The sequence below is a fragment of the Cladosporium halotolerans genome, assembly GCF_011745625.1.
Source record: "Cladosporium halotolerans strain TM138-S3 chromosome Unknown Sca3, whole genome shotgun sequence".
NCBI classification, from domain to species: domain Eukaryota; kingdom Fungi; phylum Ascomycota; class Dothideomycetes; order Cladosporiales; family Cladosporiaceae; genus Cladosporium; species Cladosporium halotolerans.
This window is the reverse complement of record NW_027191454.1, coordinates 1,119,549-1,142,209: the sequence shown is the minus strand read 5'-3', so window position 1 is coordinate 1,142,209 and position 22,661 is coordinate 1,119,549. Positions and strand designations below refer to the sequence as shown.

General features: G+C 57.3%; 8 protein-coding genes across 8 annotated transcripts; 5 read left to right on the top strand and 3 right to left on the bottom strand.

Moving 5' to 3' along the window:
• Positions 1-131: 131 nt before the first annotated feature.
• WHR41_01389 (uncharacterized protein) lies at positions 132-935 on the top strand (the record flags this gene model as incomplete). Its single annotated transcript, XM_069369995.1, has 1 exon — positions 132-935. The coding sequence occupies one exon, from the start codon at positions 132-134 to the stop codon at positions 933-935; it is 804 nt and encodes a 267-aa protein (XP_069233373.1).
• A 259-nt stretch (positions 936-1,194) lies between these two features.
• Positions 1,195-1,974, bottom strand: WHR41_01388 (uncharacterized protein). The gene is made up of 2 exons (XM_069369994.1): positions 1,793-1,974; positions 1,195-1,739 (listed from the first exon to the last, which is right to left on the bottom strand). The coding sequence occupies exons 1-2, from the start codon at positions 1,815-1,817 to the stop codon at positions 1,390-1,392; spliced, it is 375 nt and encodes a 124-aa protein (XP_069233372.1). The 5' UTR covers positions 1,818-1,974; the 3' UTR covers positions 1,195-1,389.
• A 304-nt stretch (positions 1,975-2,278) lies between these two features.
• WHR41_01387 (uncharacterized protein) lies at positions 2,279-4,375 on the top strand (the record flags this gene model as incomplete). Its single annotated transcript, XM_069369993.1, has 1 exon — positions 2,279-4,375. One exon carries the CDS (start codon positions 2,279-2,281, stop codon positions 4,373-4,375), a length of 2,097 nt encoding a protein of 698 aa, XP_069233379.1.
• Positions 4,376-4,556: 181 nt separating this feature from the next.
• Positions 4,557-4,934, bottom strand: WHR41_01386 (uncharacterized protein; the record flags this gene model as incomplete). Its single annotated transcript, XM_069369992.1, has 1 exon — positions 4,557-4,934. The coding sequence occupies one exon, from the start codon at positions 4,932-4,934 to the stop codon at positions 4,557-4,559; it is 378 nt and encodes a 125-aa protein (XP_069233378.1).
• A 764-nt stretch (positions 4,935-5,698) lies between these two features.
• On the top strand, positions 5,699-7,755 carry WHR41_01385 (uncharacterized protein; the record flags this gene model as incomplete). The annotated part of the gene is made up of 8 exons (XM_069369991.1): positions 5,699-6,069; positions 6,128-6,254; positions 6,323-6,342; positions 6,599-6,626; positions 6,682-6,813; positions 6,865-7,108; positions 7,161-7,572; positions 7,630-7,755. Exons 1-8 carry the CDS (start codon positions 5,977-5,979, stop codon positions 7,753-7,755), a joined length of 1,182 nt encoding a protein of 393 aa, XP_069233381.1. The 5' UTR covers positions 5,699-5,976.
• A 317-nt stretch (positions 7,756-8,072) lies between these two features.
• Positions 8,073-8,860, top strand: WHR41_01384 (uncharacterized protein; the record flags this gene model as incomplete). Its single annotated transcript, XM_069369990.1, has 4 exons — positions 8,073-8,089; positions 8,152-8,182; positions 8,242-8,301; positions 8,364-8,860. 4 exons carry the CDS (start codon positions 8,073-8,075, stop codon positions 8,646-8,648), a joined length of 393 nt encoding a protein of 130 aa, XP_069233380.1. The 3' UTR covers positions 8,649-8,860.
• Positions 8,861-8,893: 33 nt separating this feature from the next.
• Positions 8,894-11,095, bottom strand: WHR41_01383 (uncharacterized protein; the record flags this gene model as incomplete). The annotated part of the gene is made up of 1 exon (XM_069369989.1): positions 8,894-11,095. One exon carries the CDS (start codon positions 11,093-11,095, stop codon positions 8,894-8,896), a length of 2,202 nt encoding a protein of 733 aa, XP_069233375.1.
• A 6,404-nt stretch (positions 11,096-17,499) lies between these two features.
• WHR41_01382 (uncharacterized protein) lies at positions 17,500-22,341 on the top strand. The gene is made up of 5 exons (XM_069369988.1): positions 17,500-17,927; positions 19,060-19,381; positions 19,501-20,541; positions 20,851-21,546; positions 21,621-22,341. The coding sequence occupies exons 1-5, from the start codon at positions 17,925-17,927 to the stop codon at positions 21,776-21,778; spliced, it is 2,220 nt and encodes a 739-aa protein (XP_069233374.1). The 5' UTR covers positions 17,500-17,924; the 3' UTR covers positions 21,779-22,341.
• The last annotated feature ends 320 nt before the right edge of the window (positions 22,342-22,661 follow it).

Sequence of the window (22,661 nt, the reverse complement as noted above, 5' to 3'; positions counted from 1 at the left end):
GCACATACTACACACGTAGCATCGATATCTTCCCGCGCCATGTGGATCGTAGCGTTTACTCCTAATATTTCGACACGATTCATCAATAATTGAAGCAAAATCTATTCACCACACCTAAAAATATCCGCGAAATGCCATCTCTGCAGTACAAAAAAGTCCTCGTGCTCGGCGCCACCAGTGGCATTGGCTGGGCTCTCGCCGCAAAGCTCGTAGAGACAGGCACCAGTGTCATTGTCAGTGGGCGTAGAAAGGAGAACCTCGACAAGTTCGTTTCACAGTACGGCTCAAAAGGCAATGTCGACTCCGCCGTGTTCGACATCACCGATCACAAAGCAATTCCGGGCTTTGCGGCCGACATGTTCTCGAGGCACCCTGAGCTCGACTGCGTGTGGATGAACTCTGGTCTCCAGAGAGCGGTCAACTGGGCGAAGCCCGAGACCGTCGACCTCGACAAGATGGACCTCGAGATGAACACGAACTACACCGCCAACATGCACCTGACCAAGGCTTTCTTGCCACACCTTCAGAAGAAGGCCCCGCAAGAGACGTCGATCATTTACACCACGTCTGGTCTCGCGTTGGTTCCCATCCTGCACTGCCCTAACTACTGCGCCACCAAGGCTGCCATGCACCACATGATCCTGGCCATGCGTCAGCAGCTCAAGGACGCGGGCAGCAATGTCAAGATCATCGAGCTGTACCCGCCCGCTGTGCAGACCGAACTCCACGACGCCGAGATGGGCGACAAGGGAAAGCAAGTGGGAATGCCGCTTGATGAATTCACTGAAGAGGCCTTCGCTGGCCTTTGCGCGGAAGCCAACGAGCAGGTTCCCGTCCAGATGGTGAAGACCTTCATGGGCTACAACGGATGGGAGCAGGAGCGCCAAGCGACCTTCCAAAAGATGGTTCAGGCGATGAAATCGCAGAGTCACTAGTTTGTTTTGGTTGGCCAGGAAGAACAAGTAGGCCAATGAACAGTACCATTCCACGCCAGCTTCCGTTTCCAGTTGTCGTCTGTTCGCTTCCACCATTGAACGCTTCTCTCACGCTCGGCTGTAATGTGCCTATCTCTAGCTGCACAAAGAGAATCCGGTGGAAGAGCCCAAAATACAAAGATTTCGCCGAAGAGGGCCCCTAGAGTCCGTAGTTCTTTGCCTCGAAACTCGGACTAGAACCTGAAAGTCGCCGAGACAATAGGATCATATGGCTTTTGATACACAGCAAATGGACCCATGGGAGAGAAGCCTCTCCGCTGATCTTCCCATGCTTTACCATTGCTTGGAGATATCTGTACAATGTGGTATCTTCCCATGAGATGCGATGACCCGCCCAAAACGCCACCCAATGCCGCTCGAAAACAGACCCTGTATGACTCTTCAACCATCCTCTTTATTTTTTCCTAACGTCTTCGATTCCATCATTTCTCACATACTTTTCGTATTCGGCGTCATCTCTTCCGTCCGAGCCTCTGGGCCCGGAACCCTCGTATGCGCTCTTACCAGCGTACAGCTGGCCACCAGACTCGCCTTCCAGCTCTTTGCTTGTAGAGATGGGCTTGTTGCCTCTAAATCGCTTGCGCATGTCGACCAGGCCACGCTTGCACTCGCCGTAGCCGCGGATGAGCTGCAGGCACTGGGTCGGGAGGGTATCCTTGAGAGGCGGGCGTAGGCAGTCGGCGGGAGTGTTCCGGTGTACCATTACACAGTCGGATTGTTGGAGACATGTGGCCAGCGCGGCGCCTAGGAAGTGTTAGATTTCGTGAGATAGATGCTCGGGCAAATTGGATACGAACGGATGTCTTTGCAGGAGGAGGGCATTGTGCGCCGGCGAGCCTAGCTGTGAGGGAAGCGGGCTTTGATAGGTATAATTGTCCCGAGCTGTCTCGTAGCAAGGTGAGAAACGGACAAGCAGTATTCCGGCGAAAGATGACTAGGCACTTGGGGTTTGATTAATCCGTCAATGAATTGGTGCATCAAATGCAGGTTTGGCCTTGTTCGGCTCCAGCTTTCGCGCGGCCCGGCGGGCGTGCAGGGGTCAGCGACTTTCACATGACAATGGCGAGCTGCAGAATGCGGTCATGATTGACACTCCAAGGTCGGTACCACGCCCCAGCCATGTTACCCTTTCGTCTCGCCAGCTCACCGCGCTCAACGGCCACCACATGCCAACCCGATACCTGAATACGTGATTTCACGAAGACACCTAAAAGATACTTCGCCCCAATGTATTGCTAGCAACACCCTTGTCACAAAGCTACAACCTGAGAACGCGCGCCAACATGCCGCGCGTGCCCTTCATTGGCCGACTCTTCCTTTCGGAATACCTCGCACTCATCGCATCCTTCGCACTTCTTATTTTCGAAGTCATAGCCCGGACAATAACGCTGCTACTGCCTGGCCCAGTCGTCAGACTCCTCTACCGTATTTCACGGAACGCGTTTAACAGCCTTTCTTCTCCCCACTCGAGACGGAGTCGCAACAAAAAGAAGTCGGTCTCAAGCCCAATTGCTCAAGCCAGCGATTTTGTCGAGCTATGTGAGCTGTACGGATATTACGCAGAAGAGCACATTGTGCAGACTGGAGATGGCTATCTCCTGGGCGTCCACAGGCTGGGCTGGCGCAGGGGAGAGGAAGATCAACGCGTTAACGCCGGGCCTGGGACGGTGGAGAAGAAAGTCGTCTACCTTCACCACGGTCTAATGATGAACAGTGAGGTCTGGGTCTGTCTTACTGAGAAAGAGCGATGTCTACCTTTCGTTTTGGTCGAGCAAGGATTCGATGTATGGCTTGGCAACAATAGAGGCAACAAGTACAGCAAGAAGAGCTTGCATCACAGCCCTACCGATATTCCATTCTGGAACTTCAGCATGGACCAATTCGCGTTCCACGATATCCCCGACACGATCGACTACATCCTCTCGACAACCAAACAGCCGAGCCTCAGCTATATCGGCTTCAGTCAAGGGACCGCCCAGGCTTTCGCCACGCTTTCTATTCACCCGACTCTGAATGATAAGGTCGATGTGTTCGTTGCTCTAGCGCCTGCCATGGCACCACCCGGTCTCGCTTCGGGTATAGTCGCCAGCTTCGTCAAGTCTAGTCCTGAGATCCTATTCCTCGCCTTCGGCCGCCGTGCGATTCTTGGCTCAGCAACAATGTGGCAGGCTCTGCTCTATCCGGGTATCTTCACGTATTTCATCGACAAAAGTCTGAAATTTCTTTTCAACTGGGATACGAAGAACATTACTGCTCACCAGAAGCTGGCGGCGTACCCGCATTTGTACAGCTTTTCCAGCGTCAAGACGGTTGTGCATTGGTTTCAAATCATCAGAAACGGCACTTTCCAGATGTTCGACGACGAAGTGGCGAAACCACTCGCCATGAGCAACGGCAACAAATACTACAAGGTCGCCAAGTTCCCTACAAGGAATATCAAGACACCGATCGTTTTGGTCTACGGAGGAAGTGACAGCCTAGTGGATATCAAGCTGATGCTCAAGGAGTTGCCGAAGCACACGGTCGCAAAGGGCATTCAAAAGTACGAGCACCTGGATCTTCTTTGGGCCAGCGACGTAGACCAGCTTGTTTTTCCACACGTCCTGGAAGCGCTCGAAAACTACGCTCTGCCGTCCAAGACAAAATCCGATAGGTCAGGCTGGAAGGGCATTGAACGCGGTATCTTGGAGCGCTCCACACTCAACAGTCCTAATGGTTCTCTACCACCCAACTACTCCGACTCCGAACGCCACCGAAGACAAGACATCGACGAACGCCGCCGCAACGAAGCCTACGACTGGGGCGTCGAAGATGTCGCCCACGCAGCGGACGAGAACCTCGACGAAAGCGAAGAGGAAGACGACAACGCGCCTGAACGCTTCGCCCTCACACCTCAACACGCCACCCGGTCATCCCCACAGGCGTCGCGACTCCCCGTCGCAGGTAGCGCCCGCTCAACCCCTCACGTACGTGCGCCCACGTCCGCGTCCGTACGCAGCGACGCCAGCTCTCAAGGAACCGTGATTGCTAAGCCCTCGCGCAGGATCCAATCGCCACGCGAGCGCGACTCGCTGCCGCAGCAGAGCGGCAGGAGACAGGATGATCTCGCCCTGCCCACCTCGCCGCTGACTGCGGAAGCGTTGTCTGAGCGCACCGAGCGAGGGTCAGAGCGGCCGACGAGGCCGGAGGGTTGGTGGAGTTCGACTGATTCCGCGGCGGACTCAGAGTCCGAGGCTCGTTCTACGTTGGCTGAGACGGCGACACCGTTTGAGGAGAGGGAGGCTACTGTAGGAGTTGTGCAGACGAATGTTCCAGTCGTGGTTAACGCTCGAGGGTCTCCAGCCAGGGGTACCAGGGCTTCATGGGGATACGATGATTGAAGCGTGGTCGGTCAGACAATACAGCGGTCTCAGCCCAACATCATACTTGATCAGTCTTAGTGCATATAATGCCTCACACGTAGTGGAACTCTATTTCTATAACGCCTATGTTTTTTTATCCAAACCCCAGATTTTCGTGTCGACATCAGAACACGCAGACATGCTCTTCATACCGGTACATTCAATCCTCGAGCTGCTTCATCCCATCCACATCCTTCCAGTCCTGGCCCTCCCCACGCCTCAACTCAATCACCCGCTCAACATTGTGCTTTCCCAGCCCCTGCCTGCTGTCGTGGATGTGCGGGCACGACTTCCCCAGCTCAGGCGGGTAGTCAACCCTCCCGTCAATCTTCTCGCGCCGCAGCTTCAAGACCCAAATGCAATCGACGTTTGTGAAGAACAGGCCGGCGGTGATGGGGATTTGGCTGGCGGTCGATAGGTGGATGAAGCCGTCTTTCGCGTCCAGCGGGGTTGCGGGCAGAGTCTCTGGGAGCGGCGAGGGAGGAGCGGCGTCGAGGATTTTGTACCAGAATGTGGGCTCTTCGGAGGAGGACGACATGACGGCTGCGTGCAGAGTTGCCATGGTCCTGAGCCCAGTGTTTGATTTCAGTTGTGAGTTTGATGAGTGGGGTTGCACTTTCCTGATCGGCCAATTCAGACGGCTCCCGACCCCGGGCAAACGCCGACGGCAGATCGTCCTCCATGATCTTCGACTTCGCGAATGATCAGACCTTTTGTCCCTTTGACAAGATACATGGCATACGCATGGCTGATGCTATCCACATGGAGGGTAACAAGCGTATCGAAGATCAGGATCTGGGCTTACGACAGCCGCCTGCTGGCCGTTTGAATGTCTGAACTACATCATCGAGACCCTCGTGATTACAAGCCTAAGAAGCACCGGAAATGACATCGGCGGCTTTGCTTGCCTTCAAGCCAATTCTGCTCCTCCCTGGTGCCCATTTCCCAAGCCTTCCCAAGCAGCGGCTAAAATTGGCTTAGGCGCGCCGTGAGGCTAATATTAAGCACCGCGTGATGTTGTCCCGGTATGAGGTACTCTCAGCCTCAGACAGCCATCCGGAAGAGTCATCCGGTGTATCGATGTCCCGGTTGCAACTCCAAAATCCGGTAAGTCGCTGGCTTGATTCAACGATACACCTTGTGGTAAGGATCCTCGAAAAACACCCTGGGAAGGATGTGCACGCACGATGATCCCCACGCGTCTTCGCCCACACCCCGCACGTTTCCCCAACCTTATCCCGCAATCTCCAATACCCATGCGAACCATACAACGCACGGTCAGGTAGGTGGCGTCGACGGTTGACTGAGAAAGGCACCCCGGCGGCTCTTTCTGCCGCTGCGTCCCACCAGCCAAACGCCGCGCCGTTGTCGCTCCATGGTTTACTCGATTGATCATAGCCGTGACCTCTGGTTTGTATTCTCGACTTTTGCCTTCTTGCTGCCCACTGTCTGCTTAAAACATCGCATCGGGCGAACATCTCTCTCCGCATGCCAATTGAATAGCAGACGGATCCTTCATATCAAGTTGCTAGACAACTCTTAATACTAGACGGCCGAACTCTGCCAAAGGCACGTTCGCCATGAAGAAGTTCTACGGACTGAAGGGCACACAGCTCAATATTGCTGTTGCCATAGTCGCTGGCATCGACTTTGCTCTGTTCGGCTACGATCAGGTATGGAGATGCGACTTGCCGCAACAGGTCCTATCAAACGCTCACTAACGGATCCCAGGGTGTTCTTGGAGGTCTTCTTACTCTACCGTCATTTCTGAGGTACTTCCCCGAGATCAACGTAGTTGAGCCTCCAGAGGGCATCACGAGCTCGCAAGCATCAAACTACCAGGGCATCACTGTCGGCGGTAAGCTTCCAAAGACCGGCGAGCACAGCGAGCTGTATCGAGAGCCCTTGCGCTGACTGTGAATTTAGGATACACTCTTGGATGCTTCGTAGGTTTTCCCTTTCGCTCTTCTCCCCCAACTTTAGCAGTCCTCCCAGCCAAGTGTTCACGGTTTCGCAATGCGAATCTCTCTATCTGAGCACCTGCTATGTCCTTGTCTATCGCCCAGAGGCAACTGTGAAGAAGCATCTTTTTAGGACATTGTGTCGTCAAGAGAAAGAGCGAAAGGCGATATTAGGACTAGAAGGATCAGATCAGAAGCTTCGCGAAATATCATGACACCTGCTAACATCGCACCTACACAGTTCGGTGCTGTCGCCACGATATGGCTCGGTAGGTCTAGCACTAACCGCATCACCGTCGTGGAATATCTACTGATAAGTCCAAGGTAATCTACTGGGTCGCAAGAAGACGATCTTCGTAGGGAGCTGCATCATGGTTGTTGGCGCTGCTATACAAGCTGCTTCTTTTGGCCTCGGTCAACTCATTGCGTCTCGTTTCATCACCGGGTTCGGCAATGGTGAGTTTTCCACATGGCATCACGATATCCTTCGAAATTAACAACGCCAAGGCATGAATACCTCCACGGTACCTACCTGGCAATCTGAGACTTCGAAATCCCATCGCCGTGGCCAGATGGTCATGATCGAGGGAACCTTGATCGTGTTCGGCGTGATGATCAGTTACTGGATCGACCTCGGTTTTTCCTTCCTAGAGCCTTCTACCGTCACTTGGCGATTCCCGATCGCCTTCCAAATCCTTCTCGCACTGATAATCATCGTATTCATCCCGGGTCTGCCCGAGTCTCCTCGTTGGTGAGAAATTGAGCTCTCCGTCGACCACTAATATCGGACTGACCGTACCTAGGCTAATCCTCAAGGGCCGAGACCAGGAAGCCTTGGATGTTCTTTGCGCCCTTTCCGACCTTCCAGAAGACGACCCAAAAATTCAGAGCGAATACAACGCAGTCAAAGATACCGTGTTCGAGATGTCTCAGGGCCGCTTCAGGGATTGTTTCGCCGTGAACAAGAACAGGAACTTGCACCGGACAATCCTTGCCTACGTCAATCAGATGTTCCAGCAAATTAGTGGAATTAACATCATTACCTACTATGCGGCGACGATCTTCGAAAACAGTATCGGCCTGTCAGGCTTCACTTCTCGCCTTCTCGCAGCCCTCAATGGCACGGAGTACTTCCTGGCATCCTTCATCGCCATCTTTACTATTGAGAAATTTGGGCGACGGAAGCTGATGTTGTTCGGCGCGGCAGGTCAAGCCGTGAGTGGCCTATCTCTTTTCTTTACGCTTGCTTGACTGACGACCTATATCAATCAGGCTTCAATGATCGTCCTCGCTGGCGCCACCTCCCATGTCAGCACTGCCACTGGCATTCTGGCTGCTGTTTTCCTGTTCGTTTTCAACTCATTCTTTGCAGTTGGTTGGCTCGGAATGACATGGTAAGCCATTGAACTTAGCATCTTCGGCAGCATCGATCACTGACATACTCTCCTACAGGCTTTACCCTGGTAAGCGCCAGCGCAGACGTGTAGTGACTCCCATCGATATATTGACAATTTGTAGCTGAGATCACGCCCCTGTCGATTCGGGCTCCGGCCAACGCTATATCCACGACTGGAAATTGGTATGTCCTCCTTCTATTGTTTTAGTTCATGGTAATCGCGGGATCATGCTGACGCTCGCACAGGATCTGGTACGTCCCGGAGCGTATCCTGTTGAATGCTGTTATCGGATGAGCTAACCTTGTCTGCAGGAACTTCATGGTCGTAATGGTCTGGTAAGTTGCGCATGCAACCCTCCGCCCATGCACACAACCTTCGACTAACATCTCCTCCCCAGTCCTGTCGCGTTCGAGAGCATCGGCTACAAGGTCAGGATCCTTCTTCTTCCAATCGGACGCCCACCGAGCACACACTAACACCCACCCAGACCTACATCGTCTTCGCCGTAATCAACGCCTTCATGGTCCCAAGCGTCTATTTCTTCTACGTAAGCCTCGCCCTCTCGCTTCCTCAACCTACCCAAACACTGACCCACCATCCCACCCACAGCCCGAAACCGCCGGCCGCTCGCTCGAAGAAATGGACGAGATCTTCCACCGCGTGTCAGGCTTCAAGGGCGCCTTCGACGTCGTCAAAGTCGCGCGCGAGATGCCGCGGCGCTACGGTAAGCACGGCGAGTTGCTCATCAGCTACAATGAGACGGAGGAGGCGAGGCAGGTTGGGGAGCGGAGGAGGAGCTCGGTCGCGGGCCAGGGAGTCGAGGTGAAGAGAGAGAGTATGTCGGGTGATGGTGAGAAGGTTGAGGATGTGGAGGCTGGGCGTGAGTTGAAGTGAGAGTCTGGTTGAGGGGAGGGGAGGGGATGTTAGAGCGGTAGTCAAATCTGCTTTTCGTCGAGGGCTCTCCTTGAAAACGACATGTGCGCGAGGTAAGATGGATACACAAGGAGAGAATGGGCTGGCATCCCATTCTATGTATGCGTCTTGACGATAGATGAACCTTGGCCCCGGCATATCAAGGAGTGACTGCTAGTCAGCGTACAACTCGCTCCGTCTCCCAACGTTGATCAACGTGAGATATTTCAGACCGCCGACGTCAGACTCGGACCGCCATCTCCCATCTTTCCTGAGAGTCCCGTCTTAACGGGCACTTTCCTAAAGACATGTCGAAGATCGTGGTCACTCCTCGAAAGCCGGATGGCAGTGGCCCTTGCGAGAATATTCATGTCACTCGTTCGCTCGCTCTTCAGCTCAGCGTCGTCGCGCAAACTCTCCTTGGTAGAGTGATACCATACTGCCAGCAATGAAGACTTCCAGATTGGAGCGCCAATGCGATTGCTATAGACGACGGTCGAGATGAAAAGCGAGATGCTTGCGACATGCAGAAGGACAGGCAATACAATCCACTGCCAGCGGACATGGACATATATTTCTTCGGAGATGGCATATCCGGGTACGAAGTTGTTGCTCATTCTGAGTCCAAAATCGGTCAAAGAGTCTGCGAGACTCTCAAAAGTCGCGGTGATGTTCCTTCTAACGGATATCTCGTCAGATACGCCTAGGAGGCGTGAATCTGGTCTCTCACGGGTTCCCGACCAGTTGGAAGAGAACGTGTATTCATAGCTGATGTTTCCAAGAAGGACTTTGGGAATGTAAGGCACAAAGATTGATACGGGCCAGAATGCCCGCTCACTCTGATTGACTTGAGCGTAAAGATCTGTTGAGCTGAAAGTCACACTTGCAGCGCCGGGCCGCCAACCAAGATCAGTCGATGGTGAGCCGTCATTGTCTTGGGTGTATTCAAAAAAGGTTCCAAGGTTCGTTGAAACGACGTTCGAAGACGACTTGCCGTCGTTGACCGAGACAGCGTACTCTAAATCACAGAACGTGATCATGCACTGAGTTGCATTTGCAGGCTTATAGGTCGGCAATCTCTGCGATGTGACATCAAACCAGCTAGACTCCATGACTACATAGGCCATGGTCAACAGAGGATCATCAACACCGAAAGCCTTTCTTGACTCCTCGTCTGAATGTCGCCAACTTTCCGGATCTTTAGAGACCCAGATCGCCTCTTTTGTTATTTCGAGTCCTAATTCTGGATCCTCTGACCAAGAGCTTGTCATGTTCATTATTGAGATCATAGGATACGACAGTCCCCCTTTCTCTAGTGTGATGTTGCACAGGTAGATCGGAAGCTCTGAGAGGTTCAAATCGGCCTTCTTCATGTATTTCCGGTAATCGCAATCGTCGAAAGTGGCTCTCGCAGTGAAATCTTCGCACTTGCTACACCAACCAACCGATTTGTAGTTGTCCCACTCGCATCGACCTGTCGGACATTTCGGAACGAGACCGAAGACATCTGAATCAAGATTGAGGCCAGCCAAGATAGCCCTCTGGAGTGCCGATCTGTAGTCAGCTTGTCCAGGGACAATGGTGTAATTGAGATTTTGTGGCGCTCCAGCTTCATCTGTGAGCCGTCTTGGATAGCGTGTCGGGTAATCCAGCAACTGTTGGACGAACGGACTGAAGGTGAGCAGGAGAAGCGTTACCACGCATCCTAGAGTTGCCAAAGAACCTCCGGTCCGAGATGTCAGCGCACCTGTGGCACCCAATAGACCTCTACTCGCATCATCCATAGTTTGCAAATCTTGGATTCTCTTGCCCGGTCCTATTTTGAACCAGCACCATTTCAGCTGGCTAAGAGAAGTGCTGACGGTCATGATGATCGCTGATCTCGCAGATGTGGACAGAATGGAGATGATGGTGTTCAAGGTAAGGCCGGATGGGAAGCGAGGGATCGGCTTATCATCGTAAACGTATACGATAGCGGCGATGGCAATTATACACGCGCTACTGAAGAGCACAGCGATGATCTCGCAGATCCAAGTGTCCAAAACGATTTTCTCAATGTTCAACTGACTTCCATTCCATGATAAGGGATGCCGGACAAACGACTTGGCTTTGCCCCCGTTCAAAGGCTCTAGCGAAGCCTCGTCGTCTCGGTTCGCGTTCATGTGGAGGGTATCGGATGCGCAAGATTGATCTTGAAGAGTCGTGTTCTGCTCAAGGATTCCTGAAGAGCTTCCCAGATGTGCCCATGTTTGCTGAGTCCCGGGTAATACGGACAACGGCTCGACCTGATCCTGCACTGCGGAAGCCGTCTTAGTATGATCGAACGTCGCAGTGACAGCAAGCAGCTCGATATCTGTGGATCGCAATGTCTGATCTCCACTTGGCGGAGATGACTGTGACTCGAATTCTGCATCTGTATTGTACATCATGGCGACTTCTCAAGGTCTGCTAAGATGCCGTGATCGATAGGATTCTGACGATGGGTCAGGCTGAAGAGAACGGCGCGCAACCGTGCTGCATCTATATCGGCCGCCCAACGAGGCTGCGTCAAACGAGCCTGAGCTTGGTGCAGCATGTATACGCCACACAGAGCTCCGGTAAGGCAAATGTGCGTGCGACATGTAAGATCGAGCAAGCTGCGCCCTCGTCAAGCCGAGAGCAGGCGATACTGGTGTTCGTTATGGATGTGTTTGGCGAACTCTGAGAGGGACATAACGATCTCTCGCCTGAACGCTTCATCATACGAAAGATCTCTTCTCATCATACATGACAAATATTGGGTATTGATGAAGAGGGAGAAGGTGTCATCGCTCCGACGCGCGCCTGGGCGAAGCCAGCTGCAGTCAGCAACAGCGGTGGCAACCTCAGCTGCGCAGAGGTTAACGTGTCGTGCCAGAGCTGAGGTCTGTTGGAGCTCATTCTCAGGCAGAGTCCTTTAGAAGTGCGATTTGATGGTCCTCGTTGGCAACAATGGTAGCACAGGACGGGCGACAACGGTAATTAGATGGTGGAGATCGTCGATTCAGGTAAGTAGGGTTAGGGTTGGGGTTGCGCATTCCGAGCGTCTCGATGACCTTGACTCACAATATTCGTTTCATTCTATTCCCAAGGCACACAGGTATCTTGACAGTGCTCTTCAGGTTATCTGAAAAGGTTTTCGACGACTCATGATGCATTTCCGCCTGGGCACCATCGCATTTCGACAAATCCAAGTTTGCAAACCTCAAGCTCACGGAGGGGCAAGGACAATTCCACAGATCGACTACAACAGAACTATGCAAACGCAACAGAGATCGACTCTATAGAATTAAACGCCTCAATGAAACAGATTGCGGCCAAAACCGCACAAAACAGACTTCTGCCGCAACTCTGCACCAGCTAAACCAAGTCGAATTCAACCGACAGCCCATCGCCTAGAAGACAAACTTCACAGGCAAGCACCCACCAAAACTCCCAAACCCCAGCTCAAGACACCCAATCCTACCATTCTGATTGTTATGTACGCCATCATCACGACGAAAACACCCACAACACCCATCCCCTCCCCTCCCAACCCCATTCAATACACGCAAAACCAAGAAAAGACCTCACCCCATCCCCATCCGGCACAGCCACCCGACCACCTCTCCCCTCCCCTCTCCCACCAAATCCAGACCTCGAACCCACAACCCACGAAACCAAAACCAAAACCCCCCAAAGTCCCACCACTCCACCGACCTACCAAGCTACATACATAATCAACTACATCATCATCACCATCACCATCGGGGAAGCCCTCCCCGACGCCCACCGCGCCTTGACTCAATCAATCAATCGCCTCAAGCCGCTCCGCTCCACTCGACTCCACTCCACTTCACAAAGGCGGGCCGTCTTTGCTACAGTAACCTAGACACATTCTTAGAAACACACTACTGTACCCGCGCCCACAGCACGCACGCACGCAAAGCAGGCCAAAAAAAAGAAAAAAAAGGCAAAGCAAGACCGGAACACGCCCGCGCGACAAAAAAAACAAGAAAACCGGGTCCCGTCCTGCAGCTTTGCCGTCGACGGACGACGGATGCGGGCACGCAGAGCACTACTGCGGGACTACGGCGGCCAGAGCAAGTACTTGCAAGTTTGCGTGCAGTAGTCTTCTTCCAAACCGGCCGGCCGCTTCACGGGCGGGAGGTAGAGGAGAGGAGAGTAGTTCGCATCCTTCGCGCGCGGAGCGGCAGGACAGAACGGGATGGGCATTGGGGGGATTGTGGAAGACGAGGAGGCCGGGAGCCGTGCCGGGCTTCGACTACTGCAGCATAGCACTTGACCTACTCTCTACCTGTCCGTTGCTGAACACGGCAAGTAGCGCCGCAGCTACTGCAACAGCAACAGCAGCAGCTGGCAAAAGCGGGCGCCGGTCGAGACTCTTGCCTTTCTAGACCCGCGTCAGGCAGGCAAGCGGAGTATGTACAGCACAGTAGTCAGAGTAGTGAGGCTGAAGAGAGCTCTAGGGAGGAGATTCCTCGGCGATAGCGCCGTTCGCAGGACAGAGCAGTTTGCCGCGTCCCCAGCGATTAGCCGTTGGGTAGGGCAGACAGGCTGGCAGGGAGGCAGGGACGGCGTTGCGTGTCTGTGGTTGAAACAGGGCTGGTCGCGCGTTCCTCTTCCTGGAGGAATCAGACCAGGCCTGGCTGAGCAGGGGGGCGAGCGGCTCGGCAGATGCGGTGCGGGTAGCCGGGGTGTTTGCTCTTCCGCCTGGCGTCTCGAGGGAATTGATTGATGATATACGTAGGGCAAAGTGGTTGGTGGACTGATGGCGAGCCGGCGGCAGGGGCGCGTAGGAGCGGATGGCGTGTGGGATTGAGCGGTCGTGTGCCAACGGGTTGCTTACCTCAGACGCGTGTGGTATCGGTCGAGAATTCACGCAACGCGGCGAGAGTCCATATGGTCGAGACGCCGAGATCGAGCCGAAGGATCAGGTGGAAGAGGTTGCGATCGAGTAATGTCGCGTCTAGTTATGTAAACGGTCGTGCTCGTTTAGACGTGACGGAGGGAGTGTCGGCTCGGTCAGAAGTGCGCGACACGAGGAGCCCCAAGTGAGAAGTAAAAGGCAATCCAACTAAGCCGAGGGAACGATCAGACGAGCCTAAGGGCCCCTTTGTCGTAAGCTCAGATATTGGTAACACAGTCACACGGATGGAAAACAATGAAAATGCATCTCAACCAAACCGCAAAGTGATATGACGTGAGCCGATCCAGACAGACTCGACGTCGAAACCGGAGATCTGTCGCCTTGTTTCTGCACGACTAAACCTTGGTGATTGATGTTCGCAGGTATTGTTCATGTCGAGCGCAGGAGAACTGCCATAGCGCCGAATTGGTTGAACGCCGTGAAACCCCCACGGCGCATGAACGCATTTCAGGTCCTGAAGCAGCCATGTACAAAGTCTCCAAATGCAATAAAGACGCACGGCAGGTCCAGCCCGGTCATGCAAGAGTACGGTTAAGTAGATAGACAGGCAGGCAAGCAAGCCATGGAACGGCCAACGGTCGGGGACGAAAACCCGGGACCGGTACTGCAAGGAGCTGGTTGGAGTAAAGTTTCTCGCGACCCTCGAGGTTCTCCGCGTGCGCGATGCCGGTCTAGACAGGGAGTGCAGGCGGCAGGCGGCAGGACTCGCAGGAGGCCCTTGTCCGGCACAGGGACGTTGAAGGAGTGGCTGACAGGTGGAGGTGCAAGGGCAAGAGCAAGGATCACAGCTGGCTTGCGAAGAACGATGAAATCGAGCAAAGCGAGTAAGTGAAATACGGTACCTCGTGACTCGAGCCGTTGGAAAGATGTCAGCAAGAAGGTAGAGACCTCGGGGACCCTTCGCTTCTCGCAAGAACCGGCCAGGATTGCCCTTGCGGAAGGCCATGAGACAGGCAGGGAAAATGCCCCGAGAGCCACGTGCCCGACTTCACGTTGCCCAACACCGGCGCGGCTCAGCAGAGGCCGAGGGTAAGGTAGGGTAGGGTGCGCGTTTTGGCTCGCTGCCGATAAAGTGTGGCGTCCGGAAGGCGAAACGTTGTGGCTTGCGGGATTGCTTGGGTTCGGCGCACGGGAAATGAGACGCACCTTCACAGGATTTGCGGGTCGGGCTGGGAAAAAAGCTTCGAGGCAATAACAATGTCGACTGTGCTCAGAGCGCGTGTGATCTCGCGGTGCGAGACTGTATTGGGCAGGCAGAGGCGTGATTCGCTCGTTGATCTCTCCGCGAGTCGTGCGATCAGCAGGCGATGTGTCTGTTTTCTTCCTGAGCTGCGCGCGCATACGAGGCGATTATTGTCAACGACGATGCATGGCGATGATCTCGGGGCAGACGGGTTGGCGGAGTGGAGTGCATGCGCACGGCAGATGCCGCGACGGGCTGGCTTCCCCGGCGACTGTCGAGACTTGCGTTTTGCTCTCGATCGAGACGTGATGTTCACGAAGTGCGCTGTGGAGAGAAAGTGGAGAGGGGCGATTCCGCGAGGCGACTTCCGGTGCGAAAGACGAGAGTCCCACTCTCCTCCCACTGCACGCGGCGACGCGTTCCGCATCCTGCACTTCGCAGTAGTGTGAGCAGGAGTGACGTTCTAGACGCGGTGCGGTGCGAACATCATCATTCGCGAGTGGGAGCGGAGGCAGGAGGCAGGGAAGATGCCGAGGCGCGCACGGACGCGCCCGCCGACGCAAGCGAGGTGGCTGCTAATGCGCGCCCTGCAGCGCCGTTTGCATGGATCATGCCGGTCATTGCGCAGATGGCTGGCGCTAGGGCAATTTGATCATGCAATGCCTTGCGATCTGTGGGTGGCCAGCACGGCAAAACCCCGCGCGCGGGAGCAGAAGAGAGAGCGCGTGAAAAATTAGCAGCAGGCGGTCAGCGGACAACGGTCGGTCAGCACGTGCGCGGCCGGCACGCAGGGCGCAGGGCGCAGGCCCCTGCAAAACGGGCGAGGAGAAGCCGGCAGTGGTGGGCGGGTGCGAAATGAAAGGGCGAGGAGGGGCTCGGAGGGCTCGCGAAGGCCAACGGCGGCGGCGAGGGACCGCGCACCGCGTCCAGGAACGGGCGCGGGCAGTGAAGAGTGTGGAGTTCTCACAGTTGGCTCGGAGTCGCGCCCGCCAAGCCCAGGCAAGTCTTCACCCGCCCGGCTTGTCGTGCAAACGGCGAAGCAGCCGCGGTGGCCCCCCTCAGGCAGCCAGGCCGCCAGGCTGAGACTAGCGCCAACGGCTATGGCGGGCGCAAACGTGGCTGCGGGCAGGGATCGAGGATCCTGCGTCCGAGGCAGCTCACCAGACGCGGCCAGGTGGTGTGTCGGCCGTTGCACACACCCTCACCTCGTGCTGCTGCTCCTGGCCGAGGCGAGTGCGGGAGGGCGCGATGGGCTCGCACTGCCGGGCGAGACACGGCACGGCGATGATGCCCGTCACACAGAGATTCGGGACAGGGCACGAATCTGGCAGGCGAGCAGACGAGGGCCACGCCCGGCCGCCGGCAGCGTCATTCTCGTGCGGCTCGCCGCAAATGAAGGCGACGCGCAGCGGGCGGCGCCGGGGGAAGTGGGCGGAGGATTCTTGGGGACGATCGGGCGAGACGGCAGTTGGTATGTTGGCGGATGCGCGCAGCGCGTGGCGGGTTTGGCTGCACGAAATGCGAGCGGTCACGCGGTGATGGTGGGCAGAGGGAGATTGGCCATGCGGGCAGGAGGGGGAGAGGTGTCGGTGGGATATTGAAGGAGGGGAGGCGGAGGGGTGTGCGCGGGCTTCTGGAACGATTCTGCTGGTCGCAGAGTCGCTGGCGAGACTCGAGCTCTGCCTCCAATTTGCGATTACGGGCTCCGCCGTCTGGTGTGACGCAAGCCGCCGCCGCGTGTCTGCAGCGACGAGGAGGGAGCACCGGCCAGGCGGCCGGTGAGAGGAGGCGGGCGAGCGAGGACGGCCTACAGACTACATACAGCACGTTGACGCATCGGATGTGTGGGTTGGATGTACGTACACGTGCGTTGGGAGGGCGAGTACAGTCAGAGGGTGGCTGCCCTGCGTCCTGGTGAGAGCAGCAGCGCCGGCAATAGAGAGGTGGTAGACTACCATTGGGAGGCGTGTAGCTTGCTGCTTGCCACAGCCCAAGTTCCGGCCCAGTGAACAACACGATCAGCGACAACAACAATAGCAGGACGCGTGCCGGCAGCGGTGACACGGCAGGACTCAGGTGGCAGACGCCCGGCCGACCGCGGTGCAGATGCGTGGCTTGGCCGTTGCGGGCGGACGATGCGAGCGATGGCGCTGTTGCGTGAGAGGGCGCCTTGGCCGCGTGGGATGCCTTGGGTGGCCCGAGCAGCAGAGTCGTGCCGATGGCTCTAGCGCTGGCTCGGGCGCGCTAGCCGCAACGCGCGTGTTTCAGAGTCAGCCGGTGCCAGCGACGCTCGCCGCACTGGGCACGACGGGCTGACGGGCACGACTGGCCCAGCACCAGCGCGCGCAGCGCTCGCAGCACTCGCCGTCAGTGCAGCGAGTGGCCGATTGCAGGCGTGTCCGCGCCCGCGAGCCGGCCTGCCTAGCAGCATCTCGCTAGCCTTGCTCTGCACAGAGAGGCCCGTTCCTTGCGCCTGCGCCTGCTAATTATCGTCGTCGTCGTGTCCCCCGCCAGGGCAGGGCAGGCGCTGGCCTTGGGTTTGATAATCAACTCCCGACCGTATCATCTGCCTCGCCGCCCAACTCCGCTCTGCCGGGCCCTTTGCGACCCTCACATCCCATCTATAAGGACCGCTGCAAGCTCGCGCGCTGGGGCTGCTGGCGCTGATCTGTCTAACATCCGACTCGTTCTCCCCCTCCCCCCCCCCGTCCGCCCAAATCGCCCATTAACCCAGAGCCGCCCGGGCAGACAAGCACCCTCGTCTGCGCCCCGTCCACCACAACCTGTCACCCCGGTCTCTCGCCGTCCGCACCACTCCCATCTGCCCTGCTCTGCCGACGCGCCCTGGTCGAGCGACTCCCGGCCCTCGACATCTACCGGCGTTGGCTTGTTAGCACTGCAGCGCCTCGCATCGCATCCTCAAGAGTCCGCATCGCGCGCTCGCCACCGCCCTCGAAAGCGCGCCAGAGCAAGTGCAAGCCGCCGCGCCGCCAGACGACGCCCACCGACCCTTCACGCCCACGAGGCACCGAGACACACGGGCACGCACGGCGAGTGCATGCGCCTGCGGCTCCTCGGCCTGCACGCTGCTGGCTGCTGCCGCCACTGAGCAGCTCCCTGGACTGGCATGGTACGTACGCATCGGCGCCGGTCGCGAGCATGTGAGCGCGCGCGCGCGCTGTGCCGAAGCATGGCGTGCGCACGCAAACGCACCTCGGCCGGCGGCCAGCGTCTGTTTTTTCGTCGTTCGCTACCCCATTCTCCCCTACCCATTTTCCCTCGCGCGCCGCGCAGCTCCCCACCGACCGCGCAAACTCAAGCCTCCACTGCCGCCAGCTGCACCCCTGTCACGTGCGCCTGAGACACGCGGGTTGCAGGTTGCAGCGGCGACAGGCGTCACGACGACGCTGCTGCTGCTGCTGCTACTGCTGCTGCTGATGCGCGGTGTGGTGCAGCGGCACGGTGTGAGCTCCAGCGCTTGGCTGGGCTAACGGCTGCGAGCCCCTCGGCGGTGCAGTGCAGTGCACGACGCGGCGCGGCCGGCGGTGTCGCAGGCTCAGCCAGGCAAGGCAAGGCAGGCAGGCCAGTCGAGGCATCGGTGGCAGCCTGACAGACAAAGCATCACAGTGCTATCACCATCACGCAGCACTCCGCACCAGCTGGGCAGGGCCTCGGGCAGCAGCTCTGGGCCCGGCGGCGACGGTTGGGCTTGGGCGCTGTGCAGAAAGGCTAAGGCGCCTAAAGTTTCGGCCGTTTGGCCCCACCCACGCGAGGCGCGGTGACAGCTCCCGCCGTTTCGCCTTGCGCTGCCGTGCCGCGCTGCGTGCTCTGGCGCTGCTGGCGGGTGGGCGGTGGCAGACCCAAACCACTGTTGCTGCTGATGCTGATTGCTGCTGCCGGAGTGTCTATCTACGGTAGCGGTAGCGGTAGCGGTGCCAGCTAGCGCTGCTACCGTACCGCGCCATCCAATGCCGCTGCAATCCTCTGGCCTGCCTGCCTGACTGCCTGCCTGCCAGCCTGCCTCGCGGCCGTCGGCTCTCCTGCGCGCCAGCCGCCGCCGTGCCACCCTCCGCCGCCCACTATTCTTATTTTCTCCCTCCGCTCGCAGCTCGCCGCGCGCGCTCTGCCGGGCAGGGATCCGCGGCCTGCCCTTCAACCTTCCACTGGTCTCTGTTTCACTCGCCGTCAACACACCACGCGCGCGCGTTGCACTAACAATCGCCTTGTCTGACCCGGCGCCCGCTAACCCGCCGTTTCTTCAGAACAACCCCAATCCTCACCACCAGGGTCTCCCGACACCACAACACCAACACGTCCAACACCCTCTCCAGCATCCCCGCCAGGCCGGCCTGATCCAGCAACACCGGCCCAATTCGCCGCTCTCGCCGCACGCCATCCACCCCACCTCGCAGGCCCCGTACCTCTCGCCGCACTCCTCCACCCACAGCCTGCCCCAGCACCATTCGCCATACGTCGCCTCCGTCCCGAGTCTGCCTTCGCAGCACTCCGCCGACCCGACCTATTTCACCGCCAACCCCAGCCCCTACAGTGCCCACAGCGCTGCCGGTTCCTACGCATCCTCTGGTAAGCCACCGCCGTATTCGTTCTTCTCTGCCTGCTCAGCGTGCAACAACGCTTCCCCGCTCGCTTCCGACGCCCATGCACGCAAACATTCTTTGAAACCCTTCTGACGTGTTTTGTAGAACCAAACGACAGCATGGCCACCCAAGCGGCCATGAGCCGGCAACAGTATCCTCCCATCTCCAGCTACCAGACGCCACAGTCGAATTCGCCCGCGTCCATTCATTCGCCCCAGCACGACGCCCAAGGGCGCCCGCTGTACGCTTTCCCGCCAATGGCTCAACCAATGTATTACGGTCAACCCTACCAAATGCCCCAACCCTCGCAATACGCGCAGCATCCTCAGGCGCCCTCGCATCACCAGTCGATGACCTCTGCTCCTGGTATTCTCATGTCGCACCAACAACCTCAGCAATCCCTGCAGCAGACGCCTCAGTCAGTCCACTCTCAGCCAAGCATGATGGATTCGAAGCCTCCGCAACAGTCCATTCCTCGCCCGCCCTCAGTCATCGCGCCACCTCACGGGACTCCTCAAACGCCTTCTGGTTCGACGATGAACAGCATGCCGCCAGGATCAGCTGGATCAGGGCCAAACTCAAGCGCGGCTCCCGGGCCCATCCCTGCGACCACCCCACTGGTCGTACGCCAAGACAACACCGGCGTACAGTGGATTGCATTCGAGTACTCGAGAGATCGCGTCAAGATGGAGTACACCATCCGCTGCGACGTCGAGTCGGTCAACGTCGACGAGCTCAGTCCTGAATTCAAAAAGGAGAACTGCGTCTACCCTCGTGCGTGCGTCCAGAAAGAGGAGTACAAGGGTAATCGCCTGCACTACGAAAGCGAGTGCAATGCCGTCGGCTGGGCGCTTGCAGAGCTCAATCCTAACCTGAGAGAGAAGCGAGGCCTGATCCAGCGTGCGGTGGACAGTTGGAGGAACAGCAATCAAGACCCGAGGCTACGAAGCCGAAGAGTACGAAGGCAAGCCAAATTGCACACTCGCAAATCGACATTGCCTAGCGCTGCCAGTCATCCCCCGGGCCCGTCAGTGATGCCTCCACACGGTCTCCCGACGGGTGCGAGCAGACTTCCTCACATGGGTCCGGGTGGCTCGCAGATGCACCACCACGGTGCTGGAAGTGACGCCAGTGACGACGTTAGTGGTATGTTCAACCCGATGTGACAAATGTTTTTGTTTTGTTCGCACAGCACGCACGCCTACGCGCACCCTCTCCTTTGTTTTACGAGACCGCAAATATATGCAAGGAAACAGTACCCTGTACATCATGGGTGTACATTATGGAGTAAAAAGGCTTGTTTTTTACAAGGAGCAATCTTGCAACGAGATCTGCACATGCATCCACCTGTCGCTTTTCCTCTTTCGCTCATCGCGTTCTACGGGCACCCCTTGTCGCTTCGTCACGCCACACCCTTGTCACATGATCGACCGCTAACCCGATGTCTGAATATAGGTGGAAATGAGTACACCACCGCTCCCCCCAGCCAACAACCACAGTCCCAGCACTCGAGCTCGCAAGCAGACCTGTCATCCCCGTCGAACGTCCGCTATGCACACCAATTCTACCCAACCTACCCCAGCCAGCCCGCAACCGGCGGCGCCCAGATGCCCGCCGTCCCGGACGCCATGGACACCAGCATGCAGCCGCACTCCTCCACCCTCGCGACGCCCATAAAAGCCTCATCAAAGAACAAAGAAGACGAGGAGCAGAAGCGCCACCTCTTCGGCGACGTGCCCGAGGCCAAGCGCCGCAAGTTCATCCTCGTCGACGACAACCAGCGCGGGACCCGCGTGCGCGTCCGCGTCATGCTCGACCAGGTCAACATGGACGAGATGCCCGACGCCCACCTGCGCACCAACGCCGTCTACCCGCGCTCCTACTACCCGCGCCAAATGCGCTCGCCGCCGGGCTCCCCGAGCGCCCGCGGCCACTGGGACGACGACGAGGACGACGCCCCCGCCGGCGCGCCACGGGGCTCCACGCTCGTCCCCGTCTCCCTCATGGACGGCAGCGACGCCAAGCTGCCCGTCCCGCGCATGACCAAGGGCCGCCGCGCGAAAGAGGCCGCCCTCAACGAGCTGGGCTACCGCATGAGCTGGAGCCAGGCGCGGCAGTTCAACGGGCGGACGCTGTTCCTGCAGCGATCTCGTAAGTTTTGAAGTCCCCCATCGACCTGTCCCGATCAAAGCGAACGAGCCGGAGCTGACAGAATGAAACAACAGTCGACGCCTACCGCAACAAAATGCGCAGCACGATGCTCGGCGGCGGCCAGGACGCGGGCTCCATCGCGCCGCACTTCGAGACGCGCGCCGGCAAGCGCAGGTGGGTCGAGTATACCAAGCGCGGCGACAGGCGCGCCGCGGGTGCTGAGTCGCCTTGATGTCTCTTCGCGATCCACCAAACTCGGTCGATGATTGAGCGGTCGACGACGAAGCAAATATGTTGGATTCGAGCGCTCGGCGAGACGAGACGGACCCTCGCGCTGCGGCCGGGCTGGTCTGATTGAGGGCCGGTGGGGTGGTCGTTGCGTTTGAGGTGGGAGTCTCGCTGGGCGCTGGGCGGTTGCTTTTCGATGCTTGGAGGTTCGTTTCGCATGGCTTGGCTTGGGTTGGTTGATTGGTGGTCGCTGGACTGTACACACCGCGCGCACAAAGGAAAGCACCGGGCTGGAAAGGAAGTAGGGTGGAGAAAGCGGGTTGTCGTTGCTATGCAAGCATATTATGTGGATGCCGGCGCTCGAGACGTCGTCTCGACCACGCGCGCTCTGTCAGGAGGATGGGAAGGAAACGAAACGAGGCGCAAGACGGTGTTTCGCGGCGATCAAAGGGGAGTGATTTCAAGTCGTAATCCGGGAAGTTGAAGGAAGGACTGGCTGAAATGGGATAGGGTAGGGTAATCGATCGATCGATGGTAATGAATGAAAAGACAAGCGATATCGAACGATCGAGGATCTGGTTTCTTAGTGTCACTGGTCGGACTTTGTGTCTGTGACGTCTCGAAGCGTGACAGAGGTTTGAGTGGATCATTGCCTCGTTTGTCTCCACTGGAGGAACATTGTATCGTGATTGTAAGACTTGGAGGCCAGCGTGTACTACTGCACGGACTTTTGTAAGATGGCGAGATCCTGCAATGCTTGCCGGATTGAATGCGTGAACGATCTTATTATATCATACGCCAAAACGGGTTGTCATTGCAAGGTACGTTAGTCGTACAACTGGTTTGGCGTCGTCTCGATTCAGCTCGTTGTCGTTGGCTTCGAGTGA

What these genes read in the sequence shown, in the direction of transcription:
- WHR41_01388 (XM_069369994.1), bottom strand. Translation starts at nt 1,817, where the DNA reads ATGCCCTCCTCCTGCAAAGACATCC. An exon ending in CTCCTCCTGCAAAGACATCC is followed by an intron (nt 1,740 to 1,792) that starts GTTCGTATCCAA and finishes AACACTTCCTAG; the next exon opens with GCGCCGCGCTGGCCACATGT.
- WHR41_01382 (XM_069369988.1), top strand. An exon ending in CGCCAGTGACGACGTTAGTG is followed by an intron (nt 20,542 to 20,850) that starts GTATGTTCAACC and finishes GTCTGAATATAG; the next exon opens with GTGGAAATGAGTACACCACC. An exon ending in GCTGTTCCTGCAGCGATCTC is followed by an intron (nt 21,547 to 21,620) that starts GTAAGTTTTGAA and finishes ATGAAACAACAG; the next exon opens with TCGACGCCTACCGCAACAAA.